The 16,255-nt window shown below is 40.0% G+C and overlaps 1 protein-coding gene and 1 pseudogene across 2 annotated transcripts in view; both read right to left on the reverse strand.

Annotated features, from left to right (window-relative positions):
- CFAP54 (cilia and flagella associated protein 54) overlaps positions 1-16,255 on the reverse strand; it is a 311,690-nt gene that overhangs the window by 143,275 nt on the left and 152,160 nt on the right. Inside the window, 5 exon segments of the mRNA XM_082419565.1 lie at positions 4,872-4,980; positions 8,504-8,639; positions 8,739-8,962; positions 14,092-14,319; positions 15,920-16,101. Of these exon segments, the coding sequence (XP_082275691.1) occupies positions 4,872-4,980; positions 8,504-8,639; positions 8,739-8,962; positions 14,092-14,319; positions 15,920-16,101 (879 nt within the window).
- On the reverse strand, positions 8,982-11,132 carry LOC309640581 (translationally-controlled tumor protein pseudogene; annotated as a pseudogene). Its single transcript has one exon. The product of its transcript is annotated as a translationally-controlled tumor protein pseudogene (transcript).

Genomic DNA, 16,255 nt, shown 5'->3' on the forward strand with positions numbered 1-16,255 from the left:
TAAGAATTGCAAACATGTCGTGGTGATATACATAAGACCCATCATGCTTATAAACATGTTAATGATCTGAATTCAGTATACTGAAAAAAAATTCAGCATCCTAAAAATTTGCCTAATAAACCCAAAAGTCCAGGCCAGATTATGCTCCTAGTGACAGAGGTCCTAGAGTTTTATAAGGAGCTATAAGGTGGACGCCAAGATTTTAATGATAATTGCTCAATGTAAAACCTGTAGTTACTATGCAGGATCATCTAAAAATTGTAAAACTATCATAACAAGTCACAATAAAGTATCTGTCTCCCCATAACTACTGAGACATAGCAATTTTTTCTTGAGTGCTATAAGTTTAGAAGAGAGTCTAACCTGAAAGGGGACAAATGATGAACAGACCTGATGGCTTAGTGGAGCTCTTATGGGTTAAGCAATCAGACGGACCAGGGTTTGAATCATGGTTCCAGTACTCACTAGTAATACTAAATTTTCTCATCTGTAATAATAAGCATAATAATATCTACCTCCTAAGATTGTTAAAATTAAAGAAGGTAATAGTTATAAAGTACTTGGCTCAATCAATTATTACTGCCATTACAATAATTTTTAGATTTTATCTACTTGAATAGTCCTGCTCTGTTCATTGCTCAAACTGGCTATACCCCCACCACCACTGAGAACCATTCCAAAGGACCACTGTAGCCTGATTCCCCCCGCCTTCCTTTCTGTCCCACCACCTGCCATCTTGCCTTTCCAATCGTAGCTTAACAATAGGCAGGCAAAGTGCTTTTCTGACATATTGCGGCCATCATCAGTAAGCACCTGCTGGTCACACAGGTCTAGAGTTTTGCTGCGTATGCTTCTCCTAGACCTGAGATGCTAGTCATCATTTTGATAACAAGCATTTTCGACACATTTTCTCACATTTGTTGCCAGCTCTTTTTAGGATGGAGGGGATAGTATAAATCACATTCTGAGTTATGGATCCCAAATTGGGGAATCTCCAGAGGTTTGACGGACAAGATGAAGAAAAGGAGAACACACCCAGGAAGAATCATGCTCTTTGACTGGAACTAGTCACACGTGATTGACCACAGGAAGGTGGTCCTCCCACTGTTCACCGAATATGAGAAGACAATTTATCAGTAAATTGTCATGAACACTAAAATATCATGAACAGTAAAACTTACAAATTCATGGTCACCAACCTTACTCAACTGGACCCTCTACACTGCTCTGCAGCCCTTCTATCCTACCTTCTCCTATTTTTCTCAGTGGTCGGTCGACCCTCTCACATCCCTCCTGAAATCTCCTACCCTGTCAACCTTGGCTGTGCTCTCAAGCCCCTGCTTCATTAAAAAAATCTCCAGTACCCAGTGAGGATGCCTTCAACTCCTACCATTACCATCTACAAATTTTCCTGCATTTGGGCCTGTTCTCTCCTTCCTTTCTGCCCTAGCAGCAGGGGTGTCCCACCCTCCCGTCTAAGGCTAAGCCCCCTATGTCCCATTCTCTTCCTTGTCTATCCTCAAGCTCCTTTCCCTATCAAATATCTTTTTCTCCTGTCTCTGAGCTCTCCCCCTCTCCTGGCTCTTTTCATTTAATATAGAAATATGCTCCTTCTTTTCTACTAAAAACAGACACACAAACAAAACAAAACCCTCCTGAGCTGTCCTGAGCTCTACTTTTCCTTCTGGCTGCTCCTGCCCGCCTCTTCCTTGTCACTTCGAAGCTTCACGAAAGGCAACTCTCGTTTAACGACTCTGTGCAGGCGCACCTCACCACTACTGCACCCACCGCTCAAAATACTTCCACTCCCCTCCCCACCATTTCTTTGAAGTGACTCTTGTCAAAGTCACAAAGTCATTCATTTGACAAGTAGATATTGAGTTCCTACTATGTGTCAGGCACTGATGAAGGCATTTGGATTATATCAATGAAGGAACCAATGACCCCTCACTTCACAGAGCTTACATTTTATCAGGGGAGACAGACTAGTGATCGATAAATGCAACAAAAAACTGAATTATACAGTGCGATAAGTGGTTATAAGTGCTCCAGGAAAAAAGAATACATTTATTAAAGTAAGGGGAATTGGAAGGAAGCAGGCAGTGTGCAGTTTCAAACAGAACAGTCAGGGTAAGCACCATTGAAAATTTGAGATGTGCACAAAGATTTTAAAGAGGTGAGGGATTTATCAGACAGGCATCCAGATGGGGGTAGAGCACTTCAGGAAGGAGAAACAGCTAGAGCAAGACCCTAAGGTGAGGACAGCAAAAAGGCCAGTGACAATGACCTCCCAAATACAATAGACTGTCTGTATCTTATGTGACCTCTCTGACCGCTGACTCACACTTTCTCTCGCCTTGGCCTTGTTTGTACCACTCTCACCTCCTGTACTTCCCACCTCTTGGGCCATGTCCCAATCTCTTTCAGATACTGCCCCTTCTCTGTTTGTTCCCATGACAGTCATTAGGGCTCTTCACATATTCTATCTCTTTATCCTTGGGGTACAGGGTACCATCACACTTCCCTCTCCTTTCGAAGTTAGATGTGGCCATGTGACTTTAGCCAATAAAATAGAAGTGACATGAGTCAACTTCAAATATCAGCTTTAAGAGCCACCACCTGATTTATATATAAATCATGAATATAAAATTATAAAATATAAAAATATATATAAAATACATTCTTTTTCTTGCTTGGAAAATGGGGACAATAACAAACTTACCTCATCAGACAGTTGTTAAGCTAACATTCACAAAGCACTTAATACTCACAAAGCACTAATACTCATACAGTGCCTGCTGTCCAATGCATAATAATAATTCTTTTATTGGGGTTGTTATAATGATGAAATAAGACAATCTACATAAAGCCCTTAGCACAAAGTGCATAGTATATGCACATGGTCTTGCTTCAAAGGCTGTGCTCTGAACCATTTACTGTATACCTCCAGGTTTAGCTGCCCTAGAGGATAACATTAGTGTTTTGTCTCCTGCCTCTAAAACAATCATGCAAGCCTGTGTCAAGATGGACATTCCACCAACCCATGATGATGAGTTGCTCAACCTCACTGAATACAGTAGCATGGGCAAAAAATAGACTTTCCCTTGCACTAAGGCAATGACATTTGGGGATTGTTCGTGACTGCTACATAGCCCAGCCCATTTTGACTGGCACAGCTTCCAATGTGAGGCCATCCTCAGGTCCATACTCCACAGAACTCTCCCTGGGTGACCTCATACAAGCCCCTGATTTCAACCACTACCAACGTATTGGTGACTACATTACAGATCTGCTGAGTGCCTCACTGGTACATCCAATCATATACTGGATCATTCTACTCAGCTATCATTCAGGCACCTTGAACTCAGTTATAGCAAAGAAATGTTTTCCTCTAACCTGCCCCTCCCTTCAGTGTTTTTTGTTGTTGTTGCTGTTTTTGTTTTTGTTTATAGAATGAAGATATCACATCCATTTAGCCACCCAAGCCAGAAACCAAGGCAACTTGAATTCCTCCCTTCCCCATCCATCCGCCTCACCTAATGAGTGCATATCTGCCCACCCCTCTGTTCTCACCATCTAAGTCCAAGACCTCATCATGTCTGTAACACACAAGCTGGGAGCAGCTGCTCTCCTACCTCCACATGGTCCCCTCCCAACCTTTTCCCCATGCTGCTGCCGAAAGTTCAAGAACACAAATATGATCATTTCCTCTTCCTTCTTTACATCCTTCTAACTAGCTCCCCTCAGCTCTCCGGATAAAGCTGAATCTCTTTATCCTACCTTCTAAGACCCTTTATTATCCAACTCCTGCCAACCTTTCTAACCTCAGCTTTTGCCTTTTACGTTTACATTAACCCCACTAAATTACATGGAGTCTCTCAAAAGCGATGCTAGCCGTTAACTATTATTGTTTATAGCAGCAGCAGCAGTAGTCATAACAGTATAGACCTTACTACTCTACACTATAATCTCTGGTTTATTTATCGGTCTCCTTCATTGGGCTGTAAATCGGATAACAAATCTTTAGTCTCATTCATCTTTGTATTCTCAGGACCTAGTACAGAACTTAGCACATGGTAGATACTCAATAAATGTTTGCTGAATGACTGAACAGCTGCCTGACCTACTCAAGAAACGAATGAATGAATGAATACATACCTACATACGTACACACATACATACCTAAAATCAACAGATAAATGAATGAAGGAATCCTAACACTTCAAAGGGAAGACTTGCATTTCTTTCCTATACCCAAAACATAGGAAAAGTGCAATTGAGAGAAGGCTTTATTTCCATTTTCATCTCATCCTATTGCCTCATTCCTACAAGCTGCACCACCAGAACATTCCAAGAGGGCTTACCAGCTAAAACCAAAGGAGTCATGATGTTCCCAGATCTTCTCTTGCACTCTCGTTAAAAGACCTACAACTAAACCTTGGTAACACCAATAGGACAATCTATACTGATTACGGAAATGGAAGTTATTACGGGCATCAAGGTGGAACAAAGAAAATAGCAAAAGGTCAATTTAAAGAGTTCCCAAGTGAGATTAAAAACAGGGAAAAATGTGCAAAACAGTCTATTCCCATCTTTATTTTTTCCCATCAATTTCCTTTCTCCCTCTTTTTATCTCCCTTCTTTAACTAACAGATTAAACTAATAAAAACATGTGTTTTAATTCCCCTTAAGTGACATTTATAGCAACATAAGATGGTAAATATCAAATGGATTATTTTCAGTCAAATACACCTGCAAAAGAAATTTTGCGAACACTTTAATTATGGAAGACTTGACATGCAGAACACGATAGATAGCAAACCTTGTTTTGAAGAAAAGAGAAAGAGTTTCAAGCTAAAATTGGTTCCAACCTGAAGAGATAAGATTTTTAAGGAAATCTGCCTGATGTCCTATAGTTGTCACTTTATTGGTTACAGGATTAATCTTGAGCTGTTTCCCAATGAAATTTCGGCAGGTTATCTTAAAAAAGAAAGGAGAAAACAAATATCACTTAGGTATTTATAGCCAAAAATTTGGCTTACTTGAAATGTTCATCTTATTTTTCATTTGTTAAAAAAAAAAAAAAAAAAGAGATACAAAAAGATGCTATAAATAAAAGCTCAAGAGTAGCATCCAATCATGAGAACTTTTGGGGGAAAAAAAGTGGCTATATAATTTTTCATATTTCTTTTGTATAGCACAGCTGGAAAAGCATTAAGCAAATTATGTAGAGCAATTAGAATATGATTTTTCTGATACTCTATAAATTCACTAGTCTAAATATATCTTCCATTATGTAAGTTGGAACATATTTAAAATAGAGGCTGCTTTTTCAATGGCAGATTTCCCCCCCTACTCAAAATTAACACAATTTAAATTTCCCTGGTGAAGTTTTCCAGAACTAACTTCCTCTGTAGTATTTGTTTAAACTATCTTTAACAGATACTTGAGTCCTATAGTTGTACAATATCTGAAAACAGGAAATTTTTAGACATAAGGTAATTCTTTTAAAAGTCCACCATCCTCTTGTCTCCATTTGTCCACTCCCACCACCATCCCCACTGAACTAACCTAATGCTCAAAATACAACCATCCTTGAACCCCAGTCTGATGTAGATGTTGTTTCTTTATTGTCCCTTGTAGGTACTTCTACAATGAGATGTAAAGACAGTCTAAGAAAATGCAAATTCCTTCCCCCAGCCTAATAAAGCCCTACTTGACCTAGTCCTTCCCACCTCTCCAGCTTCATTTAAAGATCTTTATTGAACACCTATTAGGTGCCAGGCACTGCTCCAAGCTCACAGATGATATAGCAGAGAACAAAATAGCAAAAATTCCTATTGTTGTGGAACTTATTCTAGTGGAAATAGAGAGACAATAAACAAAATATACAGTACATTATAAAATATACTAAGGAGTTATAAACACTATAGAGAGAAATAGAGCAAACAACACATAATTTTAAATAAGGTAATGAGGAAAGTCCTCACAGAGAATGTGATGTTCAACAAAGACTGGAAAAGGTGCAGGAAAAATCAATGTGGATATTTGGCAGGGGGCGGGCACAATTCCAAGCAGGGGAAGAGCAAATGCAAAGACCCTGGGGTAGGGTCTTCTTAAAGAACAGAAGAACACAGCAGCTGAAAGCTGCAGGGGAGTTAACAGAGACAAGTTACTGGTGATCACAGGGGGATGAGTTATGTGGGGCATTAAGGCCGTGATGAAGATGTTAACTTTAACACTGAATCAGATGGGAAACCACTGCAGGGTTTAAAGCAGAGGAATGTCATGGTCTGACAGGTTTTTAAAAGGCTGTTCTATCTGCCATTCAGAATAGACCACAGGCTCGAGATAGGAGTTCAGGGAGGCTGGAAGCAAGGAAAAGAGTTAGGAAGTCATTGCATTAATCCAAGCAAACACAGCAGTGGCGGAGGCAGTGAGAAGTGGTCAGATTCTGAGTCTATCTTGAGGGGAGAGGATTTGGTAACCAACCTGAAGTGGCGTGTAAAAGCAAGAGAGGAGTCAGGGATGCTCTCCCAGGTGTCTGGCCTGAGCAGCTAGGAGGATGAGGTTTGCATCAATTGAAGTGGGCAAGACGTGGCAGAACAGGTTTGTTTGACATGTACCAAATTCGAGAAGAGTCTTAAACATCTAAGGGACGATGCTGATAAGGCAATGTGATGGGTTTTTGATGAGTCAGTTTAGTTAGGCTAAACTATGAGGATGATGGGAAGGGAAGCATCCACTGTGTAGCATACACACACTTCATCCCAGTTATTCAGTCAAACGCTAATCTAGGTGCTGCTGTGAGGGTATTTTTCAGATACTAATTAAAGTCCCTAATAAACTGGCTTTAAGCTAGGGAGATTATCGTAGGTGGGCCTGACCTCATCAGGTGAGTCCTTGACATGCTGGAAGTCTTCAGACTCCAAACTCCAAACAGCATCCAGGTCTACAGCTGCGCTCACCTCACTGGATCCTCCCTCACTGACTGCCTATGGAGAACAGCTTCTGGCCACACCTGTAGGGTTCCTTCCTGTTCATGATCCCAGCTGCCTACCCACTGGATTTTGGACTTGCTTAGTGAGCCCCCATGATCATATAAGCTGACTCCTTTTAACGAATCTTGATAAATAGATAGATCGATCGATCAACAGACAGACAGTTAATTCTAACTAGTTTTGCTTCTCTGACTGAACCCTGACTGAGACAGGCAGCCAGATATGTCAACACAGAATTCAGGAGAAAGGTCTAGCCTGGAGATGTGATTTTGAGCCACAGATTGAATTAACTCTCCAAGGGAGAGTGTGCGGATAGAGAAGACAGGAGGACCGAGAACAGAGTGTTGGGCTACACGAACACTGAGACACTGCGGAGGAGAGGAGAAGGAGGAAGAGGCAACAAGGAAGACTCAGAAGGAGCAGCCCCTTCTTTGTCCCCTCCCCCTCCTCTGCTGCACTGCAGCATGCGGGCCTCCTTCCTGCCCCATCTCAGGGCCTTTGCCCTTGTTCTTCCCTTGGGCTGGAATGCTCTTTCCCAGCGTATGGCCGGCCCCTTCCCACTAAATGTTTCCATTTCCATGGGCCTTCCTGATCCCCTTGGCCCAACTTTCTACCCCCCACCCCAGCCTATCTCTATCCCACTGACCTATTTTATTTTCCTCAGAGAATTTATGATGGTCATAAATCTTTTTATCTGTTTACATGCTTATTATCTGGCCCTACTTCCACCCCCTCTGACACTAAACTCCATAAAGCAAGAACTCAAACTGTGTTCTCTCTACATAGACTACGCCAAGGCGATAAGGAACCTCTGTGAAAAGGAGAAAACGGAGTCCTCGCTGGGTGGCCGCAACCCACCACATGGACTGGTGTGCGGGGCAGGGACTGAATCCAGGACCCCGACATATGCCAGGAGCCCTGGACATCTGAACGCAATGGCTCTAATCTTAGGGAGTCAATACATATTTAGTAAGTTAATAAATGACAGAATTCACATATCTCTTTCCTCCCCCCTACCTAACTTAAAGCTGCACCATGACGTTCGTGGGCCTTAGGCACTCTTGCCTTCATGGGCCCACTGCTCCATCAAAAAATATTAAAAATTATATTGTATGACTCCTTTGGTATAAACATAAATAGATGAATTGTAAAAACTGAAACATTTTCTTTGACCTAAAAGTTACCTTTTTCTTCTTATTTTGAAAGAAATTAAAACATCTAGTGGCTCCTAAAAAAGTACTGTGGCTCTAGACACTGTTCCCACTATGCCTAATGGGTAAATCAGCCCTAACCTGAATATAAGCTCCTGTGTACCAGGACTTTATTTTTGTTTTCCCTGCATCTGGAAAACACTGGCACAGAGCAACTCTCAACAATGTTTGCTGATTTGAATGATAAATGCCTAAGTGAAAATAGGAACATTTATCTGATTCCTAAATCTTGCTATTTACATGTGTACTACTAAGAAATCACCACTGCATGAATAATAGAGCCAAACTTACCTTCTGTTCACATTCAGCCTCGTATCTTACGCAAGGCTGTTGGGTAATATCTGGGCCCTTGCACTTGGATATTCGTAGAAGCAGCTGGCGCTGTGCGTACACCAGGAGTGGCGTCACTTGCTCTGTATATCTCTCACTAGACAATGGTAAAAATATATTAAAAACAAACGTTAGTAAAGAAACATTCTTCTCGGTGAAATCTGTCCCTGTTAGCTGCCCTTACAGCGGTACTTACTGCGAAACTGTATTGAACTGAATGGCAAGTGATACAAGTGTTTCCCATTTTTCTACTTGATATACAAGTTCCAGAGATTTTAATACAAAGTCGTGGATCCATTTCAAATCAACCACATTGACATCATCCAGAGGATGCTCAAAGGTAAGGCTAGAACCACCGTTATCATTTTTAATATTTCCATAGCAACTTGGAACACTGAACTCTCCTTCTTCTTCAACAGTCTGCAAGTAGCACATGGGAAAAAAAATTGTGTAATTTCAGATTTTACTACATGTTTTTTCTGAACACTGAATGTATAGCTAAAAATATAACATGGAAAAGAACTGAACAGAAAATAAATTTACTATTTTTATTATGCAAATCAAAGCTTGATGACACCATCCGACAGCACTTCTGCAATGATGGAAACGTGCTTCATCTGTGCGGTTCCATACAGAAGCCGTTAAGCACATGTGGATGCTGAGCTGTTGAAGTATGACTAGTGCAACTAGATTTTTAATTTTATTTAATTTTAATCATTTAAGCCTAAATGTAAATAGCATGTAAGGCTAGTCATTACTATACTTGCTGGCACACAGTCAGTATTTAAGTAAGGATAGTAAACCAATAAATAAGGTAAAGTTTTGAGGAAAAACAGGTTATAGTATACACAAATAATTAAATTTCCCTAATACATTGGTTACATCCAGTTTGTAGAATAATATGTCCAATTCCCCAATGCAAAAGGTCAAACTTATGGAAAAGAAAATCTTCCAGAAGACCCTCTTTTTGCCTAAGTTAGAGGTACTCTGTAACTATTGTGTTCATTTCCTGTAAGTCCCTGACGCATTTGTGTACACCCCTAGAAATTTCTGAGGCAAAGCAAAGCCTGTTAGATCCGCCTACTGGCCAGACTATAGCCCAATAAACAGTACCTCAAGTCTAGCCCCTCCTTCCCATAAGATTCATAGTCCTTGAATTTGGAAGAGATCTTGAAAGTCATCTGGCTGTGAAATGCCATATGCGTACCTGAAGTCAGGCTATGAAGATATGGATAATAGGTGTGACATACCTGACCTATGTAACTTTGCCTCCTTAGCACAGTGCCTGGCACCTGGGACATGCTCAATAAAGGATAGATGTCATTTTATTGATGTTATGAGCTCCGTCCTTGTCATCTAATAATCAAAAGTCAAAGAGTTCAAGATGACATCAGTCCCATTTGTCTAAGTCCTCATGCCGTGTGGATGAAAAGCAGTAACCAGTTATGATGACAGGTGATCGATCCAAAGTTATTGCCAAATTTGTTAACATTTCTCCATTTCTAAACCGTCCATAAAGAAAATCATAAATGGGGTCATACCATCCTCACAGGAGTCCAGCAGAGCAACCACACTATCTAGACTCATATTTTCACCAATAAAAAACAGGTAGTTTTTTAAATTAGTAAGGAAGTACTTGATTTATTCTGTAGCCTCTGTCATAAAAGGTTTTACTCTTTCTGGTTTCTGTTCTTCAAGTCTGCCTCTGATGGATTTCATGGAAACTTTGATTTACTTCTTATAGCCCTCTTTTGTGAAACTGGTTTTCTGCAAGCAATGGTTCATGACAATATCAACACCAGTGATTACTGTGCTTTCAGTACCTTCACCTAGGGTACTGAGAGCACTGTACAGCAGAGTACATTTCCATCAGTGTTACCCTCTGTCCTACTGACCATCTTCCCTTCCACCTCCAGGCACAGCCTGCTCTCGATCTCCAGGAACTTATAAATGTCGGGGAACATCTCATGATGGCTGATGAGGTCCAGGTAAATAATTGTGATGGCAGCTGGAGAGAGATGACAGCTGCCCTGGCTTAGCAGGTGCCCAGAGCTCAGAGTGAGCATGGTGAAACCAGAGGGGGAGGAGCAGCAGGTGGAAAAAGTGATATCGAATTTTGTAAATACTTTTTCTGTATCTATTTCAATGGCCATGTGATTTTTCTCCTTCATCCTGTTAATATGGTGAATTACACTGATTGATTTTCAAATGGTAACCTTACATTTCTGGGATTAAACCCCCCTTGATCATCATTTGTATATATTATATATATAATTTGCATATTTTATATCTTACTGGGATTGATTTGCTAACACTTCATTAAGGAGTTTTGTGTCTATGTTCATGAGTAATATTGATTCATACTTTTCTTTCTGATATATCTGTCAGGGTTAAGCTGGCCTCACTTCTAAAAAAAAATTGGTATATGATTTATTATTTCTTCCTTGTGTGTTTGCTAGAATGCTGCAGGGAAATATTCTGGGTCTAGAGTTTTCTTTATGTCAAGGTTTCTGATTATGAGTTCAATTTCTTTAATATATTTGGGTAATTCATTTTTTCTATCACTTCTTGTGTCAGATTTGTTAAGTTGTACTTTTTTTTTTTTTTTTTTTTTTAAAGATTTATTGATTGATTGATTGCTATGTTGGGTCTTCGTTTCTGTGCTAGGGCTTTCTCTAGTTGCGGCAAGCGGGGGCCACTCTTCATCGCGGTGCGCGGGCCTCTCACCGTCGCGGCCTCTCTTGTTGCGGAGCGCAGGCTCAGTAGTTGTGGCTCACAGGCCTAGTTGCTCCGCGGCATGTGGGATCTTCCCAGACCAGGGCACGAACCCGTGTCCCCTGCATTAGCAGGCAGATTCTCGACCACTGCGCCACCAGGGAAGCCCAAGTTGTACTTTCTAATAGATATGTCCATTTCATCTAAGTTATCAAATTCATTAGTAAAAATTGGTCATGACATTCCCTTATTTTTCTTTTAATATATATGGGGACTGTAGCTATATCCCTCTTTCATTACTAGTATTAGTAATCTGTGCTTTTCTCACTTTCGTTCTTCATCAGTATTCCTAAGATTCTGCCAATTTTAATAATATTTTCAGAAGATTAATTTATTGACTTTATTAATTTTCTGGGTTGTTTTATATCTAATTTATTTCTGCTCTTACCATTTCCTTCATTTCTTCTTATTATTTCTATTATTCTTTTTACTTACTTTGGGTCTAATTTACTCTTCTTTTTCTAGCTCCCATAGATGAACACTTAAATGATTGATTTATATCTTTCTTCCTATTTACTAAACATTTAAAGCTATAAAGTTTCTGTTAAGCACTGGCTTATTTACATCCCACAAATTCTGATATGTTATCATCAGTTGAAATACTTTTTAAATTTCCCTTGTGTTTTCTTCTTTGACCCATGGATTACTTAGAACTGTGTTATTTAATTTCCAGATATTTGGAGCTTTTTCTTCCTACACTGTATTAATCTGTTTATAATATAGCAGTTAGAAAACAAACTCTTTCAGATTTCAGTCTTTTAAATTTTATTATGACTTATTTTTTGACTCTGCATACATCTTGGTGAACACACCATGTGCCTTGTGCTCTGTTTCCAACCAATCTTAATTTGTACTGCACGTCACTTCTGACACTAACTAACCCAGAGTCAGGGTCAGACTCCACAGTTTAAGGGCTCAGTGCTCACTGGAGATGCCAGCCACAAGTCTCAGGGTCACTCGCACTTCTGACTGACCAGCTATAAATTCGGGTCCAATAATTTCCTAGAATGACTCAGAATTCACTGATACAGTTTTCTTATAAAGGATACAACTCAGGAACAGCCAAAACGAAGAGGTGCATAGAGCTAGGTCTGGAAGGGTCCAAGATGAGGAGATTCTGTGCCCTCTCTCTATGGAGTCAGGGCCTGATACCCATCCAACACATCAATGTGTCCACCAAACAGGAAGCTCTTCAAGCTTTGGGTGTCCAGAGTGTATTCTGAATCTCTGTTATTTGGCGCATACACATTTATGATTAGTATGTCTTCCTGATTAATTGAGCTTCTTCTCATCAGGAAATGTCCCTCTTTATCTCTCAAAATACTTCTTGATTTGAAGACTATTTTATCTAATATTAACATAGCCTCACCAGCTTTTTTATGTTTACTATTTTCATATTTTAAGCTTACTATTTTCTTTCAGTTTTATTTTCAATCTACCTGTTTCTTTATACCCAGAAGTGCTTCTCTCTTTTTTTTATTTTATAAATTTATTTATTTTTGGCTGCGTTGGGTCTTTGTTGCTGTGCACAGGCTTTCTCTAGTTGTGGCGAGCGGGGGCTACTCTTCATTGCAGTGCGCGGGCTTCTCATTGCGGTGGCTTCTCTTGTTGCAGAGCACAGGCCCTAGGTGAGTGGGCTTCAGTAGTTGTGGCACATGGGCTCAGTTGTGGCTCACGGGCTGTAGAGAGCAGGCTCAGTAGTTGTGGCGCACGGGCTTAGTTGCTCAGTGGCATGTGGGATCTTCCCAGACCAGGGCTTGAACCCATGTCCCCTACATTGGCAGGCAGATTCTTAACCACTGTGCCATCAGGGAAGTCCCAGAAGTGCTTCTATTATGGACAAGTACACGTCTTTCTCTTTTATCCAGTCAGACAATCTCTGCCTTTTAATTAGGGTATTTAATCCACTTATATTAATATAGTTATAGATATAATTGGGTTAGATTATTTGTTATTTGTTTTCTATTTGTCCCATGTGTCTGTGTTCCTCTTTTCCTGCCTTCTTTAATTGACTATTATTTAGTTTTCCACTTTACTTTTAGCTTCCATTTGGCATTTTAGCTATATCTCTTTTTTGGTAGTTATTCTGGGGATTATTAAATGCATACTTATTACATTCCACTTGAGAGCTAATATTGTATCACTTTATATTTATATAAAGTTTAAAAACTTATGACAGTTTAATTTTATTTGCCCTCCCAGTCTTTTGTGCTATTGTTGTCATATATTTTACATCTGAAAATGTTATAAACCCCATGACTCAAAGTGTTTATGTGTTTACTAATTTTCAATGTGTTTGGATTGTATGATGTTTGCATTTTTTTCAATTTTATTTTCATGCTTTAAACCACAGTGTGCTAGATTTGAGATGGCTGTAAATTCTACCACATCTAGTGTAACAAAACATGGACAGATAAAGCAGTGAAATAAATATCAACCAACAAGCTACATGATCTGTCTTAGGGTCTGTCTCTTTCTCCATCAAAAAGACTGCTATGAGGATTAAATGTATTTAGATTACTTTATATAGAAGCTGGAGCTCAGTAAATGTTACTTTCTGTTCCATTTAAGAAACTGAATTTTCAGGCAGATATTTGTAATTAACATCAATGTACTGTTATATACTGTGAACCAAATAACAATGAAACAAATGAAATACAGACAAACCAAAGAACAACTCAAGCAAAATATTAATTTCTACTTATCCCAAGCTGCATGGTACAAATAATTTGTTAATTAACCTACAATAAAAAGAATTACCCAAATACTCTTACCTTAACAGAACTGATATTTTGTAGTTCTATTAACATGTCAATAAGTAATTCTGCTCCCAAATAGAATGGTAAAACAGAGGTACAGAGGAAACCGTCCTGGCTAATAGGAAATGTTTTATACAGATCCACTGCTTGTTTATGAAGTATTTGTAGCTCCTGAGTAAAGTTCCAAAGAGCCCGACAGCAGTTCTGAAGCAGTGTCCAATAGCCGCCACGATGAGCAAGAACCTAAGATAAACACAACATTCAAAAGACGCCAAAGTTCCCAAAGTTATGGATCTCTGAACAACTTCCTCTTTCTGCAAATATTCTACGTCAATAATAAGAGTAACTAACACCATTTGTTATATGCTACTTACATGTGCTAGACACTGTGGTAAGACATTTACATGCATTATCTCAGTTCATTCTAATGACAACTCCTATGAAGTAGGTATGCACTAGAATTCTCCTCAATTTACAGATGAGGAAATGGAGGCATGGGGCTAACCTGCCCAAGGTTATGAGTCTACTAAGTGATGAGCTAGGATCTGCACACCAGCGGTCTGACTCCAGCACGCCCATTGTTCTAGGTGCTGGAATGTCACAGCGAGCAAGGGAAACTGGGCCTGCCCTCGTGCTGCTTCAATTTATTAGGAGAGACCGATACCAGATAAGCAGACAAATAAAAATACAATTTCAGGGAATGATAAGTGTTGTAAAGGCAAATAAAGCAGAAATGACTCAGAACCTGATGAGGGTGAGAGGACAGGTCCTTTTATACAGGGTGGTCAGGAGAGAAGTCCTCTATGAGGTGACATATGAGCAGAGCCCTGAATGTTGAGTTGAACAAGTCATGCGAAGGTGGGGGTGGGAGTGTTGGGAGGAGAACATTTGGAGCTGAGGGAACAGCAGGTGCAAAGGATGGAGGGTGAACCTGAGGGCTGAGGAGGGAGCAAGCTTAGTGCTTTCAGAATCACAGAGGGGAGAGTGGGCTGCACAAGGGCAAGAGGAGCTGAGTCCTGAGAAGTGAGCAGAACCCAGACCTTCTAGGGCCCTGAAGCTGGTACAAAGGAGCAGAGGATGCAATGTTCATGGTCAAGGGAGATGATGTGGGTTTACTTTACATTTTTATAAAGTCACTCTCTCTACTTGATGAAGAAAGTGGGAACTTAAGTATTCCTTTCTCATCTAGAAAGAATAGATTTCTTCTCATCTCTTGAGAAGTTTGAGGTACATCCCCTTCTTGCTATGAGAAAAAGGAAACAAATTTCTTTGTAGCTAATGATTCCAATTCTGAGTTTAATAATCTATCATATAATATTTAACAAGAAAAAGAGAAAAGCATTTGACAGAAGACACAAGTAGCCTGGAGAAGCAGGAGGTCAGGGGGGAAGGGACAGGTCTTCCCCGTGGCCTAGAAAGATCTTCCCCTGTGCTAGAGGGGAGAAAGGAGTCTATGGTGCCCAGGAGGGATCAAGAGCCCGAAGAAGAACCCCTGGTGTCACTGGAGAAGCCCATGTCCCAAGTGTGGCTAGAAAGTAGCAGAGGGGTGTCTGAATATTCCTGGAGACTTTGTAGACAAGGTCAAAGGCCACCTCAGCTCTGGGTGGATGGATGACTAATGACTAAAGGGGCTTACCCTCCTCCCTCACAACTTGACCAAATGTGAGACCTCAGTCCCATGGCAGGCAAGCCTTACAGATGACTGACATAAAATCCAGCAAATTTAATCTCACAGGTGAAATTTAAATTATGGATAATAAGTAAATAAATGTATCATACATGCCCAAATTCATAGGCTGAGATTTATGTCCACTACATTAACAAATAAGAAGGACCACCTTACCATTGCTCTCCTGCAATATAAAAAGATTTTCATAAAATGATCCAAGAGACCCACATTTGCTGAGTGATCCTTTTCTTTACCACTGAGACCTGACTGAGAGTCTGATTCATAACTTGTTTGTGTCTTGGAAACATTTTCATCACTCATGTTGGAATTAAGAAATGCCGAAAATTCTTCTGCATCTACAGTACAAATATAAAGTATAACATTATTGAAAAGAGAGTTAAGTTCCAGGAAACACAACAGGTGACCAGCATCAAATGAATAATTCAGATAACAAGTGCTACATAAATTTGGAGAAAGGACAGAATTATCATGGATATGATGAACCCGGGA

This window comes from Balaenoptera physalus (assembly GCF_965194825.1).
Source record: "Balaenoptera physalus genome assembly, chromosome: 13".
NCBI classification, from domain to species: Eukaryota; Metazoa; Chordata; class Mammalia; order Artiodactyla; family Balaenopteridae; genus Balaenoptera; species Balaenoptera physalus.